The 16,821-nt window shown below is 43.1% G+C and overlaps 1 protein-coding gene across 2 annotated transcripts in view; it reads right to left on the bottom strand.

Moving 5' to 3' along the window:
• Positions 1–1,242: 1,242 nt before the first annotated feature.
• slc25a25b (solute carrier family 25 member 25b) overlaps positions 1,243–16,821 on the bottom strand; it is a 19,489-nt gene continuing 3,910 nt past the window's right edge. The window contains exons 1-10 of one of the 2 annotated variants that reach the window (XM_087171676.1): positions 14,508–15,864; positions 12,092–12,218; positions 11,905–11,992; positions 10,946–11,057; positions 9,122–9,280; positions 8,855–9,007; positions 8,654–8,761; positions 8,033–8,200; positions 7,771–7,921; positions 1,243–6,914 (exon numbers count right to left, since the gene is read on the bottom strand). In XM_087171676.1, the coding sequence (XP_087027802.1) occupies positions 6,730–6,914; positions 7,771–7,921; positions 8,033–8,200; positions 8,654–8,761; positions 8,855–9,007; positions 9,122–9,280; positions 10,946–11,057; positions 11,905–11,992; positions 12,092–12,218; positions 14,508–14,741 (1,485 nt within the window). In that variant the 5' untranslated portion in view covers positions 14,742–15,864 and the 3' untranslated portion in view covers positions 1,243–6,729. Of the gene's footprint in view, positions 6,915–7,770; positions 7,922–8,032; positions 8,201–8,653; positions 8,762–8,854; positions 9,008–9,121; positions 9,281–10,945; positions 11,058–11,904; positions 11,993–12,091; positions 12,219–14,507; positions 15,865–16,821 lie in introns of those variants that run through there. The other variant, XM_023397875.2, reaches the window with a different exon arrangement.

Consider the following 16,821-nt stretch of genomic DNA (forward strand, 5'->3'; position numbering starts at 1 on the left):
GCATTTAAAGATAATTGCATATAACAGATCATTCACAATATTTATTTTAAATGGAAGAATTCAGATGCTGCAACTGACCTCAACCCCTGGCGACGGTGGAAACACAGATCAGAGATAGTTGCAATATATTAAAAATACATCAAATTTTAACTAATTAACTTTTGCTCGTTGTCTCAATAAGCATAGTATTCTGAAAATATGCACTGTTTTACAATTACATTTTCAGAATAACATGCTTATTAACATTCATGTTAAAATATTATTTATTTATTTAATATTGATCAAAGAACAGTTATCAGGTTTTGTTTTGTGTAGATCATAGAATCTGCCTTCAGTCAGAATAGACACTATTTATTTATTTTGTTGCTTATGATGAAAAGAACAGGCAAATATATGATAAAATAATTCCCAAAATAACTTGTTTTTATTCTCTTATGCATTAAAATTAATAATTAGCCTGCTGTTGCATCTGTTGCAATGGGACAAAATTAGTTGCATATTTTTGATTGCTCAGCTTGAGGAAAGTTACAACAGCTTGTTGCTACGTCTCCACCCTGTCAGCCATGACAGAACATCATGTGACACACTGACACATGCTAACCAAGTCACTGAGAAGTCAACAACACAATGATTGAAACTAAGTCAGTTTTGATTCATTCAAACAAAAGCTCAGGACACTTTGATACAAAATACAACTCATGAAAAAAGTTATTTTCATTCCTGATAAAACAAGTTTTTTTTTCCAATAAATGCAGCAGCAGATGTTGGATGTGTCTTCTCTCTTCCTGGTGGGGGAGGGTCTAACTGAGCACGTGCAGTATGAGTGTCATCACTCTAGCATGTTTCTGATTGAAGGAATAAGACTTGTTTCAACAGTCTGAGTCTCCCCTCATCTCATATGCAAAAGTAAATATGTACATATATTGAATATCTATGAAATTTATACTCATATGACATGAATACAACATTAGACCTTTCTCATTCATGCTCAACCTTGAATAAATGAATCTAAATGTCTACAGACAAGTAAACCTCAAAAAGATCTATGATAGACCTCCACTGAAATGTCTTTTCAATGTCAAAGTGCTGAAAGGACATATCATTTATTTATTTTAGGGTTGTAGACGAGAGCACATTTTCCCTTTGTATTACACTGACACAAACAACAAACATTTGTCATGTGGTTTGATTTCTGGTACAGAGTTGAATAACAAATGAACCCAAAATAAAAGACTGGACACGTTCAATGCTGAACTAGTTTATTTAACAGCTGATCTCATACAAGCATAAATATTCTTTTCACCATAACATTCTTTCAATGGATGCATCTACACAAGCTACTGTAAAAGCACTCACATACTCATTCTTGCATCTGTCACTTACAGCTAGCATATTAAAATAAAATAGAAATATATACTGAATACATTTTGAAAACTATGCCATCATTTACCAATATACATTGTAGCCTCTGGTTTGTATAGTCTGGTAGTTCCTGTACAGGTTGGTTGGTCAGTACAACGTACAGTAAGGGCTACTTTTAAGACATTAGTTACTTTTTACTGTACAAAATATGGAAAACATTTACACGCAGCCACAGGGTGACATCATTCTGTGTCACTAATTTATGCATATATGATATCAGAGCAAGGGGTCAGATTAACACTTATGCCAGGAAGCGAGAGGAGGAAAGAGGGATGGACCTGTGAAAGAGGATCAACAGTCAAATGAGCAAACGTAAGCCCATCATCTCTTCTCCACCTGCTGCTAAGACACAGCGTGAGTTCAAAAGCAGATGTGATACTGGAGTAAGGCAGCTGACGAAAGCAGCATGGTATTCTGAAGGTCACAAGCACAGTCCAACGTGTGCGACTGCAGTCCTACCAGAGACATGCACAGACTGTTGCTTTGCAGAGCAGGGGAGCTGGCCTTTTAATGAATACATCCGTCCTTTTTATTACCGTGCTTTCCACAACATACATTTCATTCAGTATGAAGAGATCCTGTTCAGATTATATCTGTCACTGAATGTGATTATTCTTTACAGTCAGCTGTGCTTAAGCCTGAGCAGTGTTTGCAGCTGAAACGCTTCCTGTCTTATCATCGCAACAAACTGATGTGAAATCGGAGGAATCTTTTCACGGAGACCCAAAATCAGTACTTCTAAAATAAATGACCACATTAATAAATTGTGTAAAATATTTAAATAAAGCAATAATTTGTAAACCTGCACCAAAATGCATGTCAATCAGCATACACCATCCTCAAAAAAAAATCCAAATTCTTTTTAAATGATCTGCATCTGCGACAAAATTTAACAAGTTCTTCTGTGGTCAAAATATCCTTTTTCCTCAAAGCACAGTCCTCTCGCTATTAAGCTAGTGAGCTAAACAACTGCTACTAGATTTAGCCAGTTAGCTCCTATTGGCCTGAGCAACTACAATGTCAAAGAAATTGTGAATCAACCAGCTAGAGGCGGCTGTTATAATCAACACAGTGCACAGGCACAGAAACTAATATCTCCTTTTATTTATTTAGCTTAATAAGGCTGCACATGCTAACTACCTAGCTGGCTGGCTAGGTGGATGCAGTTAGGGAGCTTGGTTTATTATTCAGCATCAAAGTGAAGACACAGTGTTAACAGGAGCAGCTAATGTTAGCAGAGTTAACTCAGCAGTGTTTTGATGCTATAGACACACAACTCTGAAGAGTGAAAAGACTGTCTTTGTGGTCGCTCGAGCTAACAGGAGCTAGCTAACACGGCTAACACTGGCTCTTCACTTTGAAGCCGAGTAATAATTTAAGATCAATTGCTGACCTAGCTGCTTAGTCAGCTAGACAGGTAGCATTAACAGCCTTTCTACCCTGAATAAATACAAGAAGATATTCGTTTATGTGTCTGTGCACTTTTTATTTACAGCAGCAGCCACACAGTCGAATTTGACTTTAGCTAACAAGTGCTAACTGGCCAAATTTTGGAGAAAGGATGGGGGTATGTGAAAGGTGAGAGGACACCACATGTAAAGTAACATTAGGAAATAAAACTACACAGTACATAAAAGTGTTATTGGGAAAACTGCCATGATGAAATAAAAACAGACTTCCATTTGTAAAAAGGACATTTTGAAAAATCAATAATCAAATAAAAATCATATCTATGATCCCCTGCGACTTCACAAATTCACCAAACTCCATCATTTGTTATTGTTTTGATTGAGAGACCCCTCGGGGCATAAAATGGCATACTGCCTTTAATATTGGACACTTTGGGCCTCCGTATCTATCACTCAAAAACAAGCCTCAGTTTTCCACAGGTTACTGTAAAATCAAACAGCCACATAAAAATGAAATGATTCAGTACAATCGATAGATCACACATTCAGTCCTTAATCCTTTGTGACAGAATAAATAAATAAATACAGTAATAAATAAAACAAAAACAGGAATTAAAGCAGAGTACCTTAAAGTGCATTCAGTGTCCCACAGACCCCAGCTCTTATAGTGTTCAGGTGCATTTACGTCAGAGAGGCTTGGCACACAAGGCACTGATGGGAATCTGTGACACAGACATCAGTCAGGCTGGAAGCGCTTCCTCTGATTGGCTGTCTTACCATGTGACTTAAAGGAGTGTTGATTTACATTGTACAAGACAACATGGTGATGAAATATTCCTTAAAGATCAGACTTAAACAAACTAACAGAAATATACAATATAAATCCTTGTCAGACAGTTTCCCTTGTAGACAACACAAATACATGTTTTCTCTCGATGCTTCACATTGATTTAATAAAAAGAAACTGATTAAAAAACATAACTGATATATTGTACAGGAGTTAAGGAGGAATGGAGGTGAATGCTAAAGCTTGTGTACAGTTTAGAGAGACGTTAACCTCTGAACTGTCACAGTATTATACTGTCAGCACTGAAAAGATGCTGCCAAAGCAAAATAAGATCATTGTGATGTTTGATGAGAGTAACTCTGTGGTGAGTGAAAACACATACGAGTTTTCAAAATTAATAATTTTGTCAATTACATATCATTGTTTATTATATTATTTTTCTTGTTCTAATTGACACTGGGAAAATGCCCAGTTTTTGGGCTCAGATATTTTCTATCTGACAGCCCTCAGACTAATGTTATCAAATGCAAAGAAAAAAAGAAGAAAAATTCAAGTTTAATCACCTGTTTTTGTAAAACCAGGATCAACTGGCCTTCCTGACGGAAGTTTCATTTCTCATTTTTCAAAACCAGAAGATGTTGTGATTACGGCTTCTGCCTGCTTCAGCTGCATCTCCAGTAAAAATGGAGCAGGAGCCCTTCTTCACAGGTGAACACACTGATGCTTCATGAAAAATGTCTAATTATGGAAAGGACTCAGTCTTGTGTTTGGTAGGGAGTGTAGAGTTTTCCTTCTCCTTTCTAATCCTCTCTCACTATTATAATCGGCCCTGAAGTGGAAGGTAGCCACACACCTTCAGTCAGTATTTCCTCTGTTGTTGCTTTCACTCAGTGTGCAGCTAAATGCTAAACAACAGAGTCAAAACCTAAACCAAACCAGCAGATGACATTAAACCGACCACATACATTCTAATTAATAACAAACAAAACACACTGAGGGGATTTGCTGCTGCAGCTGTACCTGGTCTGGTAAATGTTAGAAGGCTTTAGATGGATACACTGTGTGACTGTGTCACTTCACTGACATTATAGCCTCTGTATTAATGTGCTAATGTTACACTACATTTTAACATTTCAGCAGTTTACCACAAGAAGTAAACAGACTGAAGGTCACCAGGAGACGTGCTGGTTCCTGCTCTGTAAAGCTGCTGATGTAACCGACTCCAGAGGAAACTCAATGTTATTATTCTGTAATTGTCTCTTGTGGCCACAGAGGGTGCTGTTCAGCGTCTGGCTTAAATGGCACCAACCATAACTGAGTGACTGTGCCCAATGCAACACTCAGCGTGTAGGAACACTGCTCGATATATCAACATCAAGCACCAGCAAAGTGCACGACATCTGACAGTCCGACAGCTCAGCCTCCACCCAATCTTCAGCTTCGTATTTAAAATCTATCAGTTTTTCGAAAAGCACAACTGAACCTGGACCAGTACCTTCTTCACAAACTGCAACGCTCACAACGCCGCCCAGCACAGATGTACTGGACGGAACAAACAACAAGACAACAGTGATACTCCAGGATCATTACCACAGGCAGGCTGTGGGTAGTGCGAAGGCGGCACTGGAGGAAGAGGGTGACTCAACTGAAGATTCATCCCTTTGGAAGCATTAATGTGTTTAGACGATATCATGACACAATTCACATGTAGGCCTGAGGAGAGTGATGGAGTGATGGAGAGGTTCACCCTCCGAGCGCAAACATGGCTGCCAAAGAAGTTTGAAAACAGATCAAGGAAATAAAACTGTAAAAATCGGAAAAAACATTTTTGCTAGTTTCACCACATGTTTAAGAATCAAGTATCTGTGACAGTTTAGTTGTGGTTTTGTTTTATATGCATGACCTCATCTATCAGACCGTATATGAGGCCCAGGCACTGAAAGCTAATGTTTCTTAATGCACGGTCCTGATGGCACTACAGAGTTTCTCAGTCCGCACTGAAGTCTGTCTTCAGCTGTTAGAACCCTGCAGCAGAACAGGGCTGCTGCAGGGTAGCACAGAAGAAAGCTGAGGGACAGATCGAACATGACGGAGCACATTAAACACACACAGGGAATTTACACACCTGCAGATGTTAGATCCACCTCTGCTCAGTGTCACAGTCAGTGATGAGAGACATGGGGAATGCTTTATGATAAACCTAAAGCCCTTCAAGACTGCGACCTGCCACACCACTGTCAGTGTCAGTGCCCAAACTGGTACAAGGTGTTTACTGGTCCACCAGTAAACCAGTAAACGTTCAATGAATTCAATGTAAACTTGTGTTTTCCTAAACAAAGTCAAAAGGTGCTGATAGGCTGTGCAAATTTTCCCACTGGGTGATAAACCGGTGACGACACCGGTGTTACAGATTACACCGAACACGTGTCGGCTCAGCATCTGTAGATCAGAAGTGTTACCAGCTGCTGCTTCCTCCAGACACAGTGTGCCGGGCTCATTCATGTCCAGGTTCCCTTCTGACACTGGATTTAAATCCAAAAGATTCCCAGGTAGATGCTTTTGCTTTTGGCTTTGACACTGAATCCTCCGCCATCGTCTTGTCGTCACATGATCAGACTCCACTACTCTGTGAAGTGACCCTTTCAGGTTATAATGGGAGCCTCCCACTCAGTACTAATAACTAGTATCAGTATTTTATTTGGTGAATGTAGGAGCTACCACTGATACGTCGAAATTAATCAAATGATTTTATGTCTGTAAAAAGAAAAAAAAAAGAAAAATGATTGTGGGAAGTCATGTAATCATGCGAGCCTGAACACCTAGTTACCGTGGCAACCATAGGTGCTGGACTTCTGAATTGCTAAAGGAATGATTAAAAAAACAGCAAACCATAGTAATTGCTTCAGTTAAGATTTCCTCCTTCCACTAAGTCTTCATCGTCCTCGTCAGTTCTCATTCCTCTTCATTTACATCATCTCACTTTTGTCCTTTAAACTCTGGACTTTGAATTGAATGTTTTAAATGTGGAGAATTTCAGCTGCTTGTTTCTTAGATCCAGAAGAAAAGCGAAGAAGCCTGTAGCCTCTGGATTTCTTCTGTCTTCCTCCCTCCTCACTTGGACTGGACCCCCAGGGTGATCTTCAGGTACTCATAGACCACGTAGCTAATGCTGACTGATGGAATGACCTTCATGAAGTTAGGGGCCAGGCCTCTGTAGAGTCCCGTGGCCCCCTCGGTCCTGACGATATGTCTGAACAGGCCCGTCATGCTCATCTGAGGGCCTCCTTCCTGGGTGGCTGAGGGAGACGGAGAGAGGACATGCTCATCAAACACACTGTGGACCAGAACCTGAACAAGTCCAGGACCATCACACACCCTGCAGAAAATATTAATGCTGTCAAATTGTTCACAAGTCTCTCTGTTAGAAGCTACGATCCACTGTGCCACACGAAGAGTTTAGAGGATGAATATGGTGCAGCCGGTCGCCATGGTGACACCCTGCTGCAGACAAACAGAGCAGTGAGCGCTCGCTGTCCGACAGCAAATGTAATGAACACACACCTTCACAGGTTTCCACCTGTTTCATGAGGTTGAAACAAGAGTTTTTACAGTTGCAGCCTCACAAAGAGGAGTAAGAGAGGTTTAGAAAAACCACCAACCAGTCAAGTATCAGGAAATATGGTCAGTCTCTCCTTCCTGAGTTACAGTGTTGAATAATGACCAGAAGTGTTTTTACACATTATGATGTCACAGTATGTCATCACTTCATCATTTTATCCTGTCAATTGTGTCGTAATTAGTCTATGATTTATTGAGTTATGGTCAAAAACATTTTTGTTTTGTGAGGTCACAGTGACCTTGACCTTTGACTGATGAGCAAATTCTAATTAGTTCGTCTCCGAGTCCAAATGAATGTTTGTGGCAGATGTGAAGAAATTTCCTCAAAGTGTTCCTAAGACATCACATCCATGGGAATGGAACGGTTGGACAGACAACAGAACACCTCTGGCCACAGCTGTGTGTGTGGAGCTGCAATAAAAACATCTCAATCGAACCATCTCACAAACGGACTAACAGGTGATCTGTCAGGTGGGCTGTTCCTGACGCTCAATAATAAGCCGTACAGAGCAGCGGAGTTGGGCAGCGACTGACCTTGTGCCTGCATTCGAGTCCTGACCAGGGCGAGTGGGTAGCTGGAGAGCTGACCACATGTGCTGGAGGTGGTGCCACAGGCCAGAAGAACAAACACTCCAGGGTCAGCGCTGTCTGTGGCGTAGCGCTGCAGCCACGAGTTCTTCAGAGTCTGACAGAGGAGAGCGAAGGAAGGAGACTGAGCTGCAGAATAATAAACAATAAAGGAAATAAAAAAGACACACACACACACACACACACACACACACGCACACACACATACCTCATAGACGGCCAGGTCGATGCCAGCGTAGGGGATGATGCCCAGCATGTTGGGGACGTAGCCCTTGTAAAAAGCGGCCACACCCTCCCTCTGGAAGATATGTTTGGCACAGTCCAAGATGCCTGAGTACTGACCCGTCTTCCTCAGGGCTAACCGTGTCTTCAGGACCTGAGGAGACAGGAAGTGATGTCAAGCCTTCTCACAGAGGGAAGGAATCTCCACTTCAGTCCAAGACTCGAAAAAAAAAAAAAAAAACTTTCATACTTGTACAGAGTATCATAGGTGTGCCGTGCATTATCTTTCATAAGAAAATAAGTTGGTGTTATGAACCTCATTTACATAAATAACTTGCTCACACTTTGTGCATAACTGACGGTCTGTGAGTCTGCGTGAAGGTCTGTTTCCCTCCAGATAAGAGGTCACAGTACAGTTTCACGTCATGGGTTCAAGGCTAAAAGTTAAAATGGGTAGTCAGTCACAAGACAATGTATTTCTGCACACAAACATCATGACTCATGAGTTTCTACACAACATTTACAGATACACACAATCCTTATGATCACGCAGGGTATGTGTTTAATGCAGGTCTAGTCTCATGGTATGTCTTCACAGGTCTCTCACCTCCATGGGGTAGATGCTGCTCTGAGCAATGACTCCAGCCAGGGAGCCGGCCACCAGCCGCTCTGCGATGCCCAGTGTCTCCTGGTTACTTCCTATCAGTCGTTTAATCTGACAGACAGGAAATTAATGTTTGTTCAGCAACAACACAAAACGAGACACAAGTAAACGACTCATCTGAAGCAGAGCTGTGTGAGGTCATACCTGCTCGTAGGCCATGAACTTAATAGCAGACTCAGGGGCGATCTTGATGACATTGATGCCGTTGCCTCGCCACAGTGACCTCACACCGCCTTCTCGGATCATCTGGGAAAAGCCGCCAGCGATATGCATGCTGTTGCTCTTGGAGGCGTGAACCTGTGCAGGACAAACAGTCAGCACGTCTTCACACAGGGATCAGTCCTTCACCTCCCTCTGTTCTGTTATATAGTGAAGACGCGCCTCATCCACGAGCTGTGTGTAGTGCGTTACCTGCATGAGAACTTTGAGCCTGTCCAGTGGTGCTGTACAGGTCCGAGACACGGCCCCAGCTCCTCCTCCGGCCACTAGGTGTCGCCACCACATTCCTGTTTGCTTCTCCTCTGCCGTGAACTCGTCAGGCACCATCAAACTCTCCCCGACGTCAAAGATCTGTGGAGGAAAAACAGTCTGGTGACGCCGTCATCCTCAGCACACAGTAGAAGAACTGTCGGTGCGCAGTCAAACACGTCCCTGTGCACCGGGGGTGTGCCGTGCTCATTTAGTTTACGGAAGAGAACGACTCTGTTGCTATGGCTGACGTCAATTCTCATGGACGAGCAACGCTTGCAGGAACCACAGCGATCGGTTGATGAAAGACTGAAAACGCACGTGCAACATCCCGCAGTAATAACAAAAAAAAAACACTGAAAAATAAACGAGTACAAATGAAATAATAATGGATTAGGAGCTGTTTACAAAAGTAGTGCATTCTCCAAAATGCATCTGTGTGATGAGGTTTGTCTCGACCTGGAAGAAGCATTGCAAAGCTGCATTTTCTAGTGCAGTGTTGCCAAACACTTCATTTCTGCACTGATCGGCTTGTTTCAGTTGGCAGGAGACGTTTCTGCATCTTCACCTTCAGAACACTGTGACGTGGAATGACAGCAGCCCTTTAAGATTCTTAGTGATTTGGTCGTAGTGAGTTAGGAGTCCTCTCCACTGCTTCTAACTTCTCCCAGACTTAGGAGCTACTTTTAGGGCTAAGTAGCTTTGTGAATTACTCTTAGTCAGAAAAATACAGAGTCCTAAAGTTATGGCCGACACGCCCGTTATTTTTAGGAGTTTCTCCTAAATCAGCAAGTTAGGAGCTTCTTTTAGCCTGAAGATGTTTTGTGAATACGAGTCCTGATGTTTTAGTTGGAGACACTGGGGGATTATTAATGGAGAAAGTTTTCATTTCCCTACAATATTTCATGAGCTTGTGTGAACTGTTTTCAGTTACACTGCCTGTAAACACTGAGGTTTCTGTGGTGAGTTTGTAACAGTCTGGTGCTGGGTGCTAAATTTAGATTTAGACTGCAGATGGAAGAGAAACCCGCTGCCTTCAGACGGCTGTGAGGACACTCACCACAGTGAAGATGTCAATACAGACCAACTTACTGTTGTGAGAGCAGAGCTAATCATTCTGTTTAGCTGGCTGTACTGCCAGTCACACTGTGTGCAGTTATGTGTCAGCTGGTTGAAACAAAAGCTTGAATCTGCTCTTTTCTAAGATGAACTCTATCACCGGTCATTACCGGCTCTGTCAGAGTCATTGCTGCAGCTGGTCCCAGTGGATCAGTCCAAGGCTGCGCTTCTTTCCCAGTCCGGCCGTGGACCCTATACTGCTCTGCTTTTACTGAGAGGAGAACGCTACGAGCTGCTAAAGGCTCCAGCTGGACTCAGAACTGGTTTTTCTTCTGCTCCACGTGTCAGTAACGTGATGCTTCATCAGGTTACATGTCTGTTTTTATTTGTGACCAGCTACAGTAGGAATGATGACATTAGTTAACTCGCTGTGTAGCCATATTATGAAGTTGTTCGGCAAATGTCGCTAGCTGGCTAACTGTCAGCATTGCTGTGGAGCATATCACTGCAATGCTAGCGTGGGCCAATGGCTGTGGGTGGATTGGTTTTTGCTGGCTCTCGTGAAGTCACATGAAGAGAGGGTGACTGCATGTGTGGCTGACGAAGCATTGGTTTTGGTCTAAGTTGCTGGTGGTGTAGTGAGACATCTAGTGGCAGTGACGATCGCCTACACAACCTTCACTTTCGGAGAGAGAGCGGACAGTTTACCGTGGAGTGTTTCCAGTAGAGGATGATCTCTGGGATGTTGCCCGCTGGGTGGAGGAGGTGATAATCCCGCCACTCGTTCCAGTCAATCGTCATTGTTCCGTTTTTATCCATACTGATGGAGATAACACAGCAGGTACAGACTGTTAGGAATGTGACAGTTTCAGACAGAGAGCAAGCTGCTCACATGCAATCATGGTGACGCTTGTTCTTCCTTTAATGAGTTCAGGTGCACTGTGCTGTAACAGGATGCTTTATGAGCGCACTGCGAATCAACATGTTATCACATCATTGCTTTATTCTGAACAATGTGATGTTTGTTGCATGTTTCCTTTGAAAGCAGCTGGTAACTGAGTTAGACGATGCAGGGGTGAGTAGTGCAGAACTGGCTGAGCAAGCAGACTGTAGAAGCTACTACTTACTACAAGATAGGGGCCCAAATACGGCCCCTCCTTATTCTGAGACAAGCCAGAGAGAAGAAAAGACAGACAGACAGACAGACAGACAGACAGACAGACAGACAGACAGGAGGTTAGAGGACACACTGAGCCACAACAACATGAGCCAGTAAAACCTACACTGTGACCCCTGGATGGAGCTGAGGGAGCTGTGATTGGCTGACTAACCTGTCAGTCTAGCTGACTAAACACACGCCTCTTACCTGAATGTCTTATCAAAAGTGAGAGTAAGTGTTGTGGGTTTGTTAAAGTGCTAACATGTTAACATAAAGAGCTGCCTGCCTGAGAGGAGCTACAGTAACCACAACCTGTGACTTCATTAAAAACTGCTCCAGTTTGTTTGGGGGGGTGGTGTTGGGGGTGGTGGGGTGTATCTACTCCTCTGTTCCAGTTCACATGCCTATGAATGTGACACATTATAAAATGAAGAAGGAGGGCGACGTCACACATACACTGTCAAACAGGGACTGACTCTGAGACTGTGGATCACAGCTTCACTCTCACCTCCGGAGAATCTTCTCAGCCTGCTCCTCAGAGATGTTCACTCCCAGGTCCCGCAGAGACTGCATTATCTCTTGTGAGTCGATCCGACCTACACCGCAGAAATTCATCATTTATCACGCCACTGATTTTACACATAAAAGGTCAGCTTAGTCTCTGTCTTGGGAAACTTCCTTAGAAATTTCCTTACCATCATTCTTCTTGTCCAGGCTCTTAAAGACGAGGCGGAGTTTCTTCTCGTGGTCTCGGAGATAATGAACAAACTCCTCAAAGTCCAACTGTCCGTCCAGGTCTTTGTCCCCTGCTTTCACTATTTTCTGTGAGGGGAGAAGAGGGGGGACATGTGAGGGACTTTAATTGAGAGTCAAACGTGAGGAAATGGGGACGGGGACAGCTGCAGAGACAAGAAGCAGCTCATGAACATGTTGCTTTAGTAGCTGGGAATACAGTACATTATCTGTAAAGGATGTTCACTTGAACTAGCTGAACTAATCCATCTCTGCTATTAAAGACTTTATAGACAAAGTGATGTGACAAACAGCAGCCTGCACAGTCTCCTCCATCTGTGCACTGTTGACTCTGCCTGCAGTTCAGACCACTTTACAGCCGTCAGCTTATTAGTCATCTTAGACGGACCATGGCACTTTCTACAGCCTGCCAAGCCAGCTGGAAGGATTCCTACAGGAGCTGGAACATGAAAACACACTTACCGGCAGGAAACAGCTACCTGAGGGAGGAACAGCTGGGTGTGCAGAGCAGAGAGGAAACCTATATGTTTGTCTCACACTGAATCCACCTCAGCAATACTTTGGCAAATGATCTGCTCTGATAACGAGGGGAGGGGGAGGGGGTGGGGGGCAAAACTGTCCAAACAGGAAAAAAAGAAAAAAAGAAAATCAACCATGTGCACCGCTGCACTGACAGCAGGAAGGCCAGGTCACAGGCCACTGTCTGGTGTGTTTATACAATCAACCATTTCACTGAAAAACAGCCATATAAAGTTTCAGTTGAAAGTTTATTTTTTCCCTTTAGACAATCTCAGAATGCAACGACCAGTAATGACCACAGGGTGGAGCACTGCTGTACTGGACACAGCAGACACTGCTGAGCCTCTCTCTGACACCCACAGGTGTGATGCAGTGAACTTATTCAATAAACCATTTAAACAAATATGGTCGGTCAGTTGTGCACAGCTGATGTTTTGACTGAAGCTGCCTGAGCACACACTGCGTGGAAACCAACCTTCAACATGATTATTACTGAGAAGCAGCACGAGCTGGAGTCACACGGTGGAGTCACAGTGGTAGCTCCCGGCCTGATCTGTCAGGTCTGAATTAAATGGCTGACTAACTCCTATCACAGAAACAAAACAGCTGCAACAGCTAAAAATAAACCATGTCAGTCTCAACCATAAGTGGAGGTTTGGGCAAAGGCAATCATGTCACGTCTCTGAGTGTTTGCTGCAGTGACCTTTACCTTTCAAAGGCTGATTCTGAGACACTACACTGAACACTGATTCACCTGTGTTATAACTATTTATTCTGAGAGACGAAGAATGTTGGTACCAAGTTCTCACATCAATCCATCAAATTTCCCTGAAGACATTCCACTCAGAACCAAAGGATCAACCTGAAGAATCACAGTAACTAAGATTCATCATCTGGGAACCATGAACACGACCTATAAGAACAAAATCATCCAGCAGATTTACAGGACAATTTAAAGCTGTGGTCTGATGCAGGTCAGAGTCGGCATTTAAAACCACGCACAGACTTCATTTTGTTCATGTGTGTTAATACTTTCACCAACGCTGGGTTCATGAACTGCCCCCTCAAATAAATACTACCCCACATTCAGTCATTAGACTCAACGATGACGCAGACTTGTGCCTCACCTCCTGATTGGGTCTCATCGGTCACGACATCCAGACAGTGGTGAATGCATCATGGATAGAGACCAATGGTAAATATCACACAGCTGAATATGAAGACAGCATGGCTCAAAAAAAGACCAATATGCGCCAAAGTGATCGATCATTAATCGTAAGTTTGATAGTGATTCGAAGTCGTATAACCCTGCTGGACAAAAAGTCAATGGTTCAACAAAGTCATTCAGACCGATCCTCTGTGTATATATATGTTTTTATATATACACAGTATATACACACATAATATCTGCACAGATCTTCACCGGAAGTTCAATGGATGGTTGTCGCAATATTTCGCTCTGAACCCAAGTGATGGATCAACAGGCCACAGACATCACCACCATTTCTCTCACATGCAGAGTAGAACCTGACATGAAATTCATGAACACTTCAATCCTTAAAAATGAACATGAATGATTTGTTTAAGTTGTTCAAAGAACGTATCAGTAAATGAATATGAAGATTAAGCAGGTTGTTCGATCTGTTGGTAGTTGCTGGTGCTGAGCCGTAGAAAGATTAATACATAGAGCTCATTAGAAAGTTGGGCAGTAGATCTCTAACATTAATTATCCTGTAGGTGAGACGTCATTGACAGCTTTGGAAAAACCTAATAAAAGAACCATGAATGAAGTTTCCAAGGTCATTACTGTGAGAGAACACAGCCACATCTTTACCCTACCTGTTGGAGATCAGTAGGTGGTGCCACCATGATTAATACTGTGGTCTTCTTTGGAGTAACACTACTCCTGCTGATGTCTTTACTGTCAGAGGAGTGTGCAGTCTTTCCCTGGAGAGCAGTTTGCGCTTCAGTAGCTCCACTTTCTTTCTCCCCCGGCTGCTCGGATTCAGCAGGCTCACACTGTGCGCTGCCAAAAAGGCTCTGGCTCAGAAAACGCAACATTTTCTCCAGCATCCTTAAATCAGGGCTCACTGCGTCTGGGTGGCTGGCTTCTACTCAAACACAACAACGACACTCAACTGTGTCTGTCGGACGAAGGCGAAGAGTTGAAGCGGCGCCAGCAGACGTGTGGAAAGGTCAGTCGAGGACGTGAGACTAGAGAGAGGACTCCTCCACTTTCTTCCACCTCACTGCTGCAGCTCAGCATCTCACTTTCTCACCTTCTTACTGAGCTTTTTCTCTTTAAACCACTCAGAAGACAGAGCCACACTCAGCACCTCAGAAATCCGACACAGCAGAATAATAAAAAAAAAAAATTCTCCTAACTCTTTCCATGTAACTTCTGAGGCATGATTAGTTTTCCATTCAGCAAACTAGAACTTCACTCTGTAAATATCTCATCTGGAGACTGATTAAATGATGACAGCAGCAGCAGACAACCAGGACCTGCTACTAAACCGGCCTCAGTATCAGCAGCCAGAGAAATGCAGCAAAGAGAACCTCTAGAAACCTGCATCCTCACTGCAGCCAAACCTGGCCAATCAGTGAAGCCCTTACTGGCAGGTCCGACTGTGGAGCCACGGAACAAGCCCCTCAGCCAATGGAGGACGGGATAGCAGCATGGAAGTTAATTTATGCCTTCAATTGTCAGTAGAAGGAGGGGTGAGGGTGAAGCGCAGGGTTTCCCTCAGTCACTCCTCCCTCACAGGAGAAAATCTGCTGATGCTTCCTCCCCCTCCCTCTTCCCTCCCTCACTCACTGTCCTCATGCACTCCATCTGAGTCATTCAAAGCATCCAGCAGGCAACCCCATCCCTCCAACCATCGGGCTCCACCGCATCTTAATTCTCCACACGTACTGGCTTCCTCCAGCTGGGAAAACTACAGAGTGATGCAGCAAAGTAGGTTCACCTCTTCATAAAATCCTCACCACTTCCAGCTGCTGGTTTTACTGACTGCTCTGCTCGCAGAGGACATTGATCCCAGTGTAAATCATTACTGACACAAACAGGAACTCTACTAATTACAGCATTTCCAAGAAGTCCCTACTCCCAGAAGTCCCTCCTGCATGAGGGGTTTTCACATTTTAGCAAAGAAACAGACTCTTTAAAGGACAAGGCTGTTTTATTCTGTGTATTTCATATTGTCAACAAATCCCATGAAAAAACCAAAACCCATAACATGTTAGTCCATCTCTACTCTGTGGCTTTAAACTCCCAAAGTACTTGTTCCCATACTGGAGAACTGCCACTGTTCTAGGGAGTATTTGGGGCAGCGGGATGGTGTGTGTGTGTTGGATTGAGTCTATGTGTGTGTGTGTTTGATGTCACCCAGTGCAACAGTAACTCACTGATGTGTGTCAACAGTTTCTGGACAACAGTGGCGCTCTATGACACACTGGAATAAGATGTATCAGGCTGTGGATAAACGATGTGCTGCATACAATCACTGTTGATGTGGGTTTACACATTACCAGCTTAATCATAGTCATGAGATGAAATGTCACATTGCTTTAGTCATATTTTTAATTGTTTAGTAAATTTTTATTTTCATTTCATTTTAAGTTTTGTTTCATCAGAACATTAGATGAGAAAAATGTGAATTTTAGTAAAGACCAAGAACAAGCATTTAAGTCAAACTTCAACAAAAATCTTAAAGCGGCTGTTTGTAATATTTCTCTGCTGCTGAACGTGGTTTCTCGTCAGGAGCAGGTGGTGGTGATTGTCCCTGGACGAGAGCTTCAGCCATCGTTGTCTTTATCAAGCAAGAGGTTATAATATGTCCTCTGAGCAGCTACGTCTTCAGGACAGACTGGAGGCTACAGTGAGTTGCTGTTGCAAAGTGACGAACCGGGCTGAGACTAGCTGGTTAGCATGCTAACCTCAGTAGAAGAAAAGTGTTTGTTTCCACCTCTGGAGACAGATGTTGGTGAGTCAAGGAATGAAGTTTGATGCTAGACTCACAATGTTTCTTCTAGACTGGTAAGTAAACAGCTGCTAATGCTAACGTTAGCTATGTAGCAATAATGAAACTTACAAATAGCTCCTTTAAAGTGAGATTTCTTTCAACTGATTTTAGGCTTAAAGAAAATAAAA

The sequence above is a fragment of the Seriola lalandi genome, unplaced genomic scaffold (genome assembly GCF_002814215.2).
Source record: "Seriola lalandi dorsalis isolate HSWRI2012SDOR001 ecotype SW California unplaced genomic scaffold, Sedor1 jcf7180002054939, whole genome shotgun sequence".
Lineage (NCBI taxonomy): Eukaryota > Metazoa > Chordata > Actinopteri > Carangiformes > Carangidae > Seriola > Seriola lalandi.